Genomic DNA, 12,517 nt, shown 5'->3' with positions numbered 1-12,517 from the left:
AGCTCATGTTAAAAAGCAAACCTGCAGAAAAAAAAACTCGACTTTTGGATTGCAAAATCAAGAAATTCAATCCATCGACTGCTTCAGCAGCAGTAATGAGAGCCACGTGATCCCGCCAGCTCCCCTAGGTCGATACTAGCGCCGCCTGTTCCAGTGGTGGAGCTCGTGCCCGAAAGGTAAGTTCTGCGTTGTAGACAGAACAGCCGAGTAAAAGATAACGCAACGGTCTTATGTGCTCTCTAACACGAGGGCATACTGACACGTACCTTCTACAATCCTGCGAAATAAAAACAGTACCATTAACGGGATAAAATAGCATCACACCTGCCAATGAAACGAATGGTCGTAAGAGCAAGAACAATCGCCATAAAAATGGTGCTATAAATGCAGTAAAAGAAAATAAGTAAATAGAATTACAGATGCATAATGATAACCCAGTTGTAGTTAGGCTACGTGAAAAGCAGAGGTTGTTAACGTTTGTTGTTTACAAACCTAAGCCACAAATATTTACAAAATTCAAAATAAATATATCTGGCCCAAATATTCCAGTCAAATGATTAACGCCACTTTTAACGAGGAACACTGAACAACATCACAAAAATGAATGCCGGGCGTAGCCGCATAGGTTAACGAACAGAGAAATGAATTTATATTAGAGGGCAACAGTGATTTGTACGGAAAACGTAAACTACGACTGTACCCATACATAGCGTCAATACCGTTATTCATAGGATTTCTGAACTCAGCCGAAATAAAGACGTGTGACGGTGTTTACCTCCCATGGTCTATCACAGTCTTCGTGACAGGTCCAGTGGATATAAATTACGTTCACAGTATAAAGATTGAAATATTTTGCAGCGGGAACATTGCGTAAATGCATGTAATTGATAAGGCCAGCACAAATTAGTATAATGCATAAACAGCCACCGGGGAAGTAAGAAGCAAAAAGTATTGTTGGTCGAAAGGGATTTTCTCTCTTCATAGCTAAAAACTGGGTCTGAAATCTGCTGTGTCTTGTGACATAGCCGCGTCTCTCCTAGCGGTGACACAAGCTGCTTCCTGGCGTTAGCTCACCAGTGTTGATAAAGGGCTTCGCTGTGCCGTATCGGTTTCAACACACTTGCAACTGCATCCGCTGTTAACGTTACTGGCCTCGTCCGTCCCAGCCCCTCGCATTACTCAGGGATCGGCGCTCTAAACCCCTGGTATATTGCGGTTGGTTTGGTCTCGAAACTCCTTCGCCAAAACGCTCGAGCTTAAACATTGGCGCTCTTTACAAACTGCTGCAGTTTTAGCGCACACTCGCTACGATTGATACACCCTACGCATTTTAGTTTTGAAACTTTGAAGCAAAGCTCGAACGAGTCGAGTCAAAGGCATTGACTGGCATCTGCAAGCGCCATAGAGGAGATGTGCGTGCGTGTAGCAAAGTTTCTGTGCGCTGGCCTGGTTCTTATCGCTTGCTTATTCTACATGGGCGATAGACTTTGGGCAGAATGTGAAGGTGAGTGGAATTTCAGATTTTTTTTATGTTATTTACAATTTTGTGCATCTCACAGTGTTCAAGAATATACTGAATTGAAGAGCCTCATTAAACCATTAGCCTGGTAGCTTGAAAATATACTCATAGTCACGTTTCTGGAAACCACACTTGAGACGCTATATTTACGTGACATAACTACTTTGCTTCAGTATAATGTGCGTCGATTTTACTCGAATTATGTCTACGCTTTCACATTACGTTACGATGACGGCAGCCTCTAGTACGTACGACTACAAGGGCAGGACTGGGTCGCTCAGGGAAGCCTGACTTGGCGCTACTCTGGAAAGCAGGTTACCGTTCATGCCAACACTGATGGTGTTGTCGCACCAAACGAGCGATTTCACCTTTTGGCCTTTCACTACGTATAAATGATAGAAACCTTTCTGAGAGAGCTGATAATGACGACATCCCAAGCGTTAGCATCAACAGTGGCAGTGGAAGCAAACAAGGCAGGTAATATTTTGAATTTCCTTGAAAAACGAATATTTATTTGTTAAGCTCCTGACACAGCATTATGCGGTATATTTCTCCTAGCTTCATTTTCTTTTCGTCTTGAGCACAAAACCTTCGGACGGTGGTTAACGATTGCCAATGAAGCTTCGTCAAAGGTTTCGGCAGAATGAGAGGAAGATAATCCTAATAATCATGCCCTGTGAGACATGTATGAAAACAATTGGATTGAAAGTTATATGATCATGTTGTTAGGGTATTATTCAAAATATTTCCGCTGGCGAAACACAGATACTTATTTTCCTGGCGTAACGTGCCGTGCATTCTAATATAAAAAGTTGAAAAATGCTGAAGAAACGGTTTTTTTGGTCGTAATAGAAATAACTAATGCTTTTTGACTATAGTTACAGCAGGAATTGCGTAGTAACACCATAATTTCTAGTAGCTGCGAATGAACAAAAATCGGACAGAACATGAGAGAAGAAAAACTAGTAGAGAAAAAACTATAGGTCTGAAAAAATGTTATGCAAACTAGGAATACTTGGGGTTACAACAAAACTACCAAATAGTTTGCCCGATTATTACATGGTTCTGTTGCTTGCTTGTTTTGCGATCCGGAAATGCCACCAGATATAAATTGGAACCTTGCTGCTAACTAATTATTCTGTGCAGTCAGACTGCTCTAAATATTATAAATGAGGAGCATAAAAGGCAAAAAAGATAAAAGAGAAGAATCACTGTTTTAGTGAGGTAAAGACACAATTTTATGTTTGGCTTTTTGCCATCTTGGTTAGAATTTACTTGCCACCTCATCAATATGGGTGATTTGTATTGATTCAATATTTTCTTTGTGTAAAGAAAATGCTTACGTCGGTCTCTAATGTCCTGCCCTACACAGCCAACAAAGAAGCCGGCTTATAACCTATGGCGCTTGAAACTGTGTTCCAATATTGTGAATAATGTCCACAATGCTCATGAAAATGTACAGTCGTGAGCACCCTTGTCTAGAGCGCGCCGACAGGGCTCTGTGGAGCAAGTCAGTGACATCTAACGTTAGGCTCTGGGTTTGAGCTATGCGTCCCGTGCGCATGCGCGGCAAATAGGAAGGATGCCTGCTCATCACTTCAACATCCAACCCCTGCCTTGCGAACACTTTTCTTGCCGCTAGGGTCGTATTGACTGCATTTGTGATAGGATGCCTCGATGCGCGCCCGCTCTCCGCATCGAGGCACCATAATTTGTGAGGTTGTGACGGTCCCCAGAGCGTCGCGATGACGCCGTGTTTCTCGAGTGCAACGAGACGACCAGGCAAAAAAGCGCGACTGATAGCGGAATAATGCGCGTTCTTGCATATGAACCACTCATCGCTGCTGTACCTCATCGTGGAGGAAATCAAGTTCTATATCTACAGCGATGCAAACTGCTGTGTCCCGTATAGCTTATAACTCGGCCCAAAAACACGCCATCAAACGAGACGCCTGAAACGTGCGTGGTCGTAACCGTATACGGACAGGACGAAAACAAACACCTAACAGCCAACTAGGCCCAATTCTCGCACTATTTGCTATGGTGCTTGAAGCGCGCGATTATCCGCTATCACTTGCAATTGCTTTTGAACCTAGCGATAACCCGATATCACATTCCACTTGCCTAGCCGCTTCGTGATTCGCGCGAAACACGTTGGTTTACAGACCGCTGTTACATATCATTAAGCCTGTACCTGGCGGAATGAAGCGCAAGCACTGGATGGAAATGTGTCCGGGAACCCACGAGCAGGCACTGCTTTATTTTGGCCGCGCATGCGCATGGGACACATAACTCGAACTCAGAGCCTATCGTTAGATGGCGCTGACTTGCTCCGCGGAACACTGTCGGCGCACTCTAGACAAGGCTGCTCACGACTGTACGGGGTTGCTTTTAGCTTTGAACCAAATTATATGCGTAAGTGAGCAGAAGGTGCTCAACCATTGCGAATAAACAAAATATTAGCCGTATTTGATAGCGTCAAAGCTCTATCCGCACAAACATCATTCCTTCTCATATAGAATGCGATTATGTTATTATAGGAATTACATTTTTTAGTACTGAATACAATGTTTAATGGCACGTATCGACATTTCGATTCCGGATCTTAGGAGTCTTGTAGACACATACAATGAAGCAATTGTTTTATCGCTTTAAACATATGCATTTGGGATATCATTCGTAATGAAGGAAATTCTACTATAGGACAGCGTAGTACCACTTTAAATAGCATCTTCTCAGCAAGACTCATGAAAACATATTTGAGCGTATATGGCGCAGTGCAAACAAGCGTCAAAGGCATACTCAGTTTTGTAGAACGTGCGTAGATAAATGATTTTCGAAAACACAAAAATCTCAGCTTTCTCCTCAGGACGCCTTAAGAAACGTAGGCCTAGCGTTGATGTGTAACCAGCCTAATATGTCACTAATATGAACACTAGATTAAACTACTTCCCTGATGTAGAATAACAATGTGATCGTAATTAATTGTGAGGTATACATACCACATAATCAGCGAGCGCCACAACCGTTGCAGCAAAATATTCATATTACGGATATGTTGCTTAAGAGTCTGCTGCAACATGAACTGATGTTTTCATTTGGAGTACTAGGACAAAGAAGTCACTCACTGACCCCCCTACACTGAACTGCTAGCGAGCATTGGGCTCAAGCACTGTCGTAGGTGTTTGCGGTTTATTCATACGGTGTAATTCACATTTTATTATTAAACTGTTGACACGCAAAAATTAAAATAAATAAATATGAGAGAAAGTGCGCTCCTAACCAGAATGTATCGCAGGCAAAAACCAATTGAAAATAAAGAGAAAGGCAGACATACGCCCAATAGTAAATGTAGAAGACAAGAATTACAGAAAAAATAACAAAAACACACGACACAAATAACAAAATTAGGCAGACGCCCCTTAACGCTAATTACTTGAAGAGATGGACAAGCAAAAATAAAACTGGATCCAGTGGGCCCAAAACTCTCAGATGTGCTCGCATAAGGCCAGGCGGAATGATGGTGCGGCGAACGGTGGAAGGAAAATAAGTGAAAAGAATGCGACATGAATAGAAACAAAAAAGGGAAGAATAAACAGGTTGAATAAAGCGGACACTCATTACTGAGAGTGAAAAAGGAAAATGCTGACGAAAGAAAAGTAAGCTCCACAAGCGACTCAAGATCGACGAAGGTGTAGAACGGTTCCGAAATTTTGACCTCTTATGTTTCTTTAAGGTGCACTAACATAGCATTCTACAGAGACGCGCCTTTTTTGAAGCTCATTCATATGCGGGTGCAATTAAGCAGATGTGATTAGGATGGCGAGCGTATGTACTGAGCTGTGAGTGAACCATACAGCAGTCTGGAATATCCACTGCGGTCGGGATTTAAACCAGGTCCAGGGGGCGTATGTATCAAGAAATATCCTACCTTTGCCGAACTTAAACCACCAAGGGTGATGTTAACTATTGCCGTCTTCTGGCATATAATTACTTGGGCCTTCTTTGTCAGGCAGAAAACGCAAATCGGCATTCACCCGGCCTTCTGGCATACCGCAAAAAGTTGTGACTGGAGCAAAAAAAAAAAAAATAAGTGGCAGCTGCTGTTAATTGGCTTGAATTGCGAAGAAAGCTTCTTGACGGGCCGAAAGCCAAATGAAGTGAAAAATGAATTTCATTCATCTCGTGGCTGCCACTCAATGCTAAATTCTGCGCTTTTTTTAGGTACTGTTCTACAGTCTCCCAAAGACGTCACCGTGGCCTGGACATCAGCCTCACGAACGCAGATAGAGTGGACTCCATCTCAATATGTAGCGGAAAACACCGTCACCTATTCAGTCAGCATCTGTGAAGCGTACGATGAATTTATCACCCACAGCAGAAAGGGCAGTTGCAGGAATTACGATACAACTGCCGTCCGGGTAGTTTTTGAAAGCCAGCTACACGCCTCATATATTGTTGTGGTAACAGCAACCTCACAGTGCGGACGCAACGTGGTTAGAAGTGACCCAACGGTCGTGCAACTACGTACACCCTCGGAGCGTAAGTTTCTGCCTCCGTAAGTTTAGAAACTCCAAAATGCCGTGTATGTACATATATGTAGGCTGATTGCAGAAACGCTTTCGCTGTATGTCGAGCCGCATTTATTCCGTATCTAGAGCGTACTGATATACTTCCCAGTTCCCAAAAGCTGTAGCCTCATTGTCAAGCGGGAGCTGCCGCTAAATGTGTATCGGACCTTTCTTTGAACACCGGTGTTGTATCAGGTAAAGAAGTTGTGAGGGAATGAGAAACTCATGCCACGTCAGCAGAAGAAAGGAGATCGCTAGCATTTGAGGCGCAGCGCGCCAATACGATAGCAGCAGAGAGCTCGAACTGCAGGATTGTCGAAACGGTTGTAATTTCGACGCCTTGATGAAGGGGGGAAATGAAAAAAAAATTGTTTTCTGGAAATCAAAACTTTAGCTTCTCTTCAGGCCTTGGTGAATGACCATTCTGCTACGTGAAAGAGTGCAGGCGTTCAACACGGCTTAATCTACTGTGTCGATCGAAAGCCCGGTTAAGTTTTCCTTCACTATTAAATATTAGCGACAAGACAAGGAGCTGGCGCGCGGAGCGTCAAGGTAATACTAGCGTTATTGCGGTTTGGCGGTCAAATCAGCTAGCCCGTTAAGGATGGGCATGGGAGAATTAGAGCTGTCGCTCTGAAAGATAGGAAGCCGGGATGGAAAGAAGATTGAGCCACACTGCTTGAGCGACGAACGCAGGCTGGACGGTGCTAGCAAAAAGCGAGAAAAAATGGCTGCAGTTAAACCTTCCCTGAACCAAGTTTCCCTTCCGGAAGCGAAAGCCTGCAGCTGCTTCGATTTTGCCTCGCTTCCACGCTTGATAAACTTTTTGACAATGTCTCGTTCTCTGATGTTCTCGGTAGCCTGTTTGGCACGGTTGCGGTTGTATTTGTAGGGCATATTTACCCGAGAAAAATGAAATAGCGGAGTAGATGGAATTTCACGAAGATTATAATTTTCGTTGCCCAGCGCGAGATCGCTTGCAGTTGGAAGTTGATGAAGACGACAATGTTCACTGCCCAGTGCTAGAATAAGGCGGATCTAGGCGAAACTTGTATGAATACAGTAGAGCTAGTTATAAAATGAAATGCGGCTTTGAAAACCAAAACTTGCAGGAGCTTTCCCATAATCACTGGGTACATTAACTATGATGTTAGGCAAAACGAAGTGGGTGCGGGTGGCAAATTAATTCTTGAGTGAAATGATTTGTCGACGGACATGTTGAGCAGCAACATGTTTGAATGCTATTTAAATTGACCGAATGTTTTCAAAAGGTTTCTGCCAAGCCGTGTATATGACTTTGTTTAACATACAAATGAATGTAAAAATATAATTATCAGTGGTACAAGTGCCGCGCGACTGGTGGCGAAGGCTTTGCTCAAAACGCTTCCTGCCTAGCAACTTTCTATGAGGAAATAAAGGCGTGGCGAATAGATTTCTCAATAGACGCTAGTAATGCACAGTTATGGTAGAGAGGAAGGTAAGTGTGAAATAATAACGACATGAAGAGGTTGGTGCGATTTGGTAGCTGAGGAGTTACGGCCGGAAGCAGCACATACTAATCAGTTGCCATTGTGGAGCACGCCGGATGATATCGACTACAAGTGTGCTATGCACCCCGTTTGCAGACGAAATGAGCCGCCACCGGAGGGATGCAACTCGGTACTGGCGGCTCAGAATTCCACCGCTATAACCACTAAGGCACTGCTGACAGTGAGAGAAAGAGGCATTGACCAATATGCGGACAATAATGAAGCCACCGTGCTAGATCATTTTGCTGCTTTTTACCTGAAGTTTCGGCACAATATTCTTGCCAGATTACTCTCATTGATGCTATATGTTAATAAGCTTTTTAGTATCAAATATTTTTTTCAATCGATAAACATAATAAACTTTGCACTATATGAGATACAGCTTTACACATGTGCATAGCCAAGCGCAAGAAGACGCTGTCAGAGTTGAAAACCATGTACAACTTTTTAAGTCTAAAAGCGATGCTGTTGAGAGAGAGGGCGAGCTGACAAACTTTAGCATAGGGCAAGTTTTCATATGCATATAACATGTACTCTACACATTGCCTAACTACATAAATAAAAGTAAACTGCAATGAAAGGGAAAGGGGAAGCAGATTTATGGTGATTCAAAGAACAAAGGGTGCTACCATGATGTTCTGCGCATCATCAGGTCTTTCAAATCTCATAATATTTTGTGCGATTCGCTAACTTCTACAGTGTGCCTAAATTATTACAATTTTATTGTTCGCTGAATATGGCTATGACCATAATATTGCATCCAAGTTTATTAAATAAACTTTCTGCACGTGAGCCATTTCTAACAGCTTCTTCTGTACACTTTGTTCCTCAGCATCCGCTGAAGATGACCAAGGTCCTGAAGCCACTACCCCTGACGACATGCGCCAAGAATCAAAAGAAGGCAACACGTCTGGAAAATTCTTGGTCGCTATTGGCTTCTTTTGTCTGGCGTGTGTAGCACTATCGTGGTGATAGAGTATGGAGCACCAAGAATGAAACGTATAAATATTTCACATACTTTGTGATCGATACTTCATAAAAGTTTTTCACGTCATCTGTACTTGCGCCTATTTAATAGATATATGCGAGTGCACTTAGACTCGAGTTCGTACGGGCGTAGAAGCGGATTAAAGAAAAATATAATGATATAATTTGATTTCTTTTATTGTATATAAAATTTTTCTTTATTTCAGAATAAGAATTGCCCTAAATAATTTTGGATATCAGGTACTGACATGGAAGGAGAAATTACAGCTTGTTTGAGAGATAACAAGAGAGTGTGAATGATTATAGTGTAAGCTCCATAAGAATTCAATGTATATTTACAACAAATGATCCGCTGCATTTGAGTGTTTTGTAGAACAGCGCTGAGAACCTCTTGAAGAGATATTTGTAAGCAAAACGTTCATTTTATTTCTGGAAGCCATCGTAATGTTCGCTTGATTTATTGTCCAAGGTTTATGAACGAGATTATTAAGGATTCATTCCAGGCAACTCTGGCAACATGTTTACGGTACCTTAACCCGGTAACTGAAAGCACTTAAAATTCGCAAATGTTTCGTTCTGATTATTGCAAGCTTTATATGCGGCCAACGGCTAATAGGGATGGAAGTGTTAAGTTGAGGGATGACAAGAATGCACAAGTTTCTAACGAGTACCCACAAAAATTATAAAGAATTAGAAAGCTGTACGGTGCGTAGAATCGGGTCATCGTTAGGTTTTCAGTACCAACATTAGAATTACATTCGCTTTTTGGACAAAACTATTAGTAACCGGATCCCTCGGAGAGGCATATACAATAGCAAAAACAATGTAAAATGGGCTTAGACATTATTAAAAAGGAAATACTTAGCTTCATATTTAAGCGTTTCGGCAGTTATGTTCAACATAGGCTAAATGCCGCAAGTATTTATTTCCGATGTACGTCATTTGGATTGAAAAAGCTGCAATATTTGAGGAAAACAGGGCTTCATGTTCAAATTTCTTCAAACATTTCTTCATTTCAAATACCCTAAGGGACCTTGCGGGAATTACAAAGGGGGGATTCATCAAATATTCACAAATAATTTACAATACAAGCAAACAAAAAGCTGTAAGCTGAAATAGGGGCACAAAAAAACCATTAACAATTTATACAGGCGACAAGAGCTGGTTTTGGGAGATTTAAAAAAATAAAATGAAAATGCACATCTAACAAAACAGGGAAACACAGCACATCAAAAAAAAAATGAAAATATCGCCTTCGGAAGTTGCGGTACATGGAACAGGAAAACGTTTCAGGGCACGTAATGGAGCACGTAATACTGACGATAAATCGAAGAGCTAGAAAGGTAAAATGCACATCAGGTTAGGTTCGTGAATTCAAGTGTGATAGGAGATAGTTGTCCTTGTCTTCTTTGCGCTACGTTTCCTAAAATGTGATAGAAGAGCTGCTTCAAAAGATGATGCTTCAGAAATAATGGCGATACTAGAAGGAAGTGAGTTCCACTCGTTGATAGACAGGACCAAAGGTGAATACTTGAATCTTTCAGGTCGCAATAAAATAGGTTTAACTTTTATACTATGATCTACAAGAGTATAGAAACGTGCGCCGCCGGAAAGATGTGTGAGCATACAAGTGGTGTGCTACTGTGAGAGAGAGCATGAAAATGAGATAAACGAATGAAATTTTTGCGCATGACCAGGAGCGGGAGATTGAGTGATGTTTTAATCTCTGTAACGCTTTGATGCCGAGAGTGCTGTTAACAAATGAATCGCGCTGCTTTGTTTTGGACCGATTCTAACATGTTAATAAGATAGGCTTGGTACGAATTCCAAATGACTCAGGCATATTTTAATCAAGGTATGACTACCGAGTTCAAGCCCTGTAGTCATGTGTTTTTGTCGGCAAGATGCAGTCGCAGCTTAAGAAGACCAAGTTTTTTACGACATTCGGAAGCGACGTACACGATATGTGTGTTCAGCCTATTTTCGTGTTAAAGTGCACGCCGAGGTATTACACCAATGCAGCAATTTCAGTGAGAGAGTTGTTAATTGTGTAAGCAACTGGACTTTAATAAGCAGCGGAAGTAAATTTAACATGTTTGGTTTTATCGGTGTTATTAACCATTTGCCACCTGCGCACCAAAGAGTCAGCTCATCGAGGTCAGCCTAGAGCGATGATGCCAGTAGGGTTAGATATTTTTCTGTAAATTACACTATCATCTGCGAATAATCTTATTGTAGATGTAATGTTACACGCAATGTCATTATTAAAAATTAAGAAGAGCAAAGGACCCAGCACCGAACCCTGAGGCACATCGGAAGCAACTATTCAGCGAGTTGAAAAGCAGTTATGTATTTTCACTGATTTAAATCAATTAGTTAGAAAGGCGTTAGTCTACTGTTTAGCATATTGATCAAGTTGCAGATTAGATTTTTTTATCATTAAGCTATTATGGGGGATGCGATCAAAATATTTGGCGATATCAATAAATATAGAGTCATATACAGGGATGAATCGAATCCCAGATAAAGGTCTGTTACAAACTCAAATAACTGTGTGTGGCACTAAACATGTTTCCGAAAACCATGCTAGTTGATATGAAGCAAGCTGTTTTGGTTAAGATGAGCCATAATGTTAGTGTAGATAATGTGTACATTACCTCCGTTCAAGTTCCGGGTTGGCTTCAAAGTCTCCGCCGTTTCCTGATAATGCACATTTGAGTTTCACTTCATGAAGTTACGCATGATTCCATGTAACATTTCTCAAATATTTTCAATAAAACGCTTTTTTCTAGCCCTACATGCCCATTTTAGTTTGTTGAGGAGGCTGCTGGCAAACAGTTATGCGCCTCAAAATGTTGCAAAAGTTTTGGAGTAGTTGCGTCCGATTCTACGTGGGACATAGCTTGCCTGCAAGCTTCTCCCCGTCAAAAAAAGACAAGCAAAAAACTACAGAACAGTGAGCTAATCTTGTAAGTGGTGCAGAATGACGCCAGACTAAGTATTAAACGAAGAAAATGAAACCGTGTTTGCTTTACTGGTGGCTGATAACGCAGCCAGCTAACGAAGCAGTGATTTGTAGGGAAAAAAGACAATCATGCGATGGCGTTCATATCTAGATCGACATAAACTCGGGAACCGAACTAGTTTCGCAGACCAAATGACTAAGACTAGACGACAACAATGGCACTTAACGGGTGTGAAACTGAATATTTATTTTCAAATCCCAGGAAAACTATGCGGAAGCACTATATGCTTACAGGAAAAGATCGCGGTGTTTAGAATGTGAAAAGCGACCAAAATATCTTAAAAAGCCCTCATGAAATATAACACAACTTAGAAAAGCGACACGCATTATTATGGGCAGAAAATTGAGCTTAAGTTTCTAAAATGCGGAATTCTACTCGAATCGAAGAGCCTGAAGAGATGTGGACTGATGTTCGTGATATAATACAAGAAGTTGCTACTAAGGTAGTTCCAAAGCAAAAGAAATGCAAAAAAGCAAACTGGTTATCTGAAGAGGCTTTGCAAATAGCTGAGGAAAGGAGGATGGCAAAAGGTATGGGGGAAAGAGAAAGATACAAGGTTCTCAATGCGGATTTTCAGAAAATAGCAAGGAGAGATAAGAATGCCTTCCTGAACATACAGTGTCAAGCAGTTGAGGACAACAGCCAATTAAGGAACAACACAAGAGCTCTGTATAAGACAATCAAAGATATCAAAGGAAGCTTCTGTGCTAAGCTGGGCGTGATAAAGGACAAACGAGGCAAGGACCTCACTGAAGCCTCAGAGATAAAGAAGAGGTGGCAGGAATACACAGAAGAACTGTACAAGAAGGACCCAGATGTGCAAACCCAACATAGGACGGTTGTGATTACTGATCTCGAGCCGGGCATCCTGAAGAGTGAAGTTGA

General features: G+C 41.7%; 1 protein-coding gene across 1 annotated transcript; it reads left to right on the top strand.

The window, feature by feature from the left end:
• The first annotated feature begins 1,116 nt into the window (after positions 1–1,116).
• Positions 1,117–11,403, top strand: LOC146174177 (uncharacterized). The gene is made up of 3 exons (XM_084584287.1): positions 1,117–1,504; positions 5,744–6,061; positions 8,452–11,403. Exons 1-3 carry the CDS (start codon positions 1,411–1,413, stop codon positions 8,589–8,591), a joined length of 552 nt encoding a protein of 183 aa, XP_084440413.1. The 5' UTR covers positions 1,117–1,410; the 3' UTR covers positions 8,592–11,403.
• Positions 11,404–12,517: the final 1,114 nt, after the last annotated feature.

The sequence above is a fragment of the Amblyomma maculatum genome, chromosome 11 (assembly GCF_055883805.1).
Source record: "Amblyomma maculatum isolate TAMU_Amacu chromosome 11, ASM5588380v1, whole genome shotgun sequence".
Lineage (NCBI taxonomy): Eukaryota > Metazoa > Arthropoda > Arachnida > Ixodida > Ixodidae > Amblyomma > Amblyomma maculatum.
The sequence above is the reverse complement of the archived record's forward strand: the minus strand, read 5'-3'. Positions and strand labels throughout refer to the sequence as shown.

Bases quoted from the DNA above. Each gene is read 5' to 3' on its own strand.
- LOC146174177 (XM_084584287.1), top strand. From the start codon at position 1,411: ATGTGCGTGCGTGTAGCAAAGTTTCTGTGCGCTGGCCTGGTTCTTATC. The intron at 1,505-5,743 runs GTGAGTGGAATT...CGCTTTTTTTAG, and splicing joins ACTTTGGGCAGAATGTGAAG to GTACTGTTCTACAGTCTCCC. The intron at 6,062-8,451 runs GTAAGTTTCTGC...TTTGTTCCTCAG, and splicing joins ACTACGTACACCCTCGGAGC to CATCCGCTGAAGATGACCAA.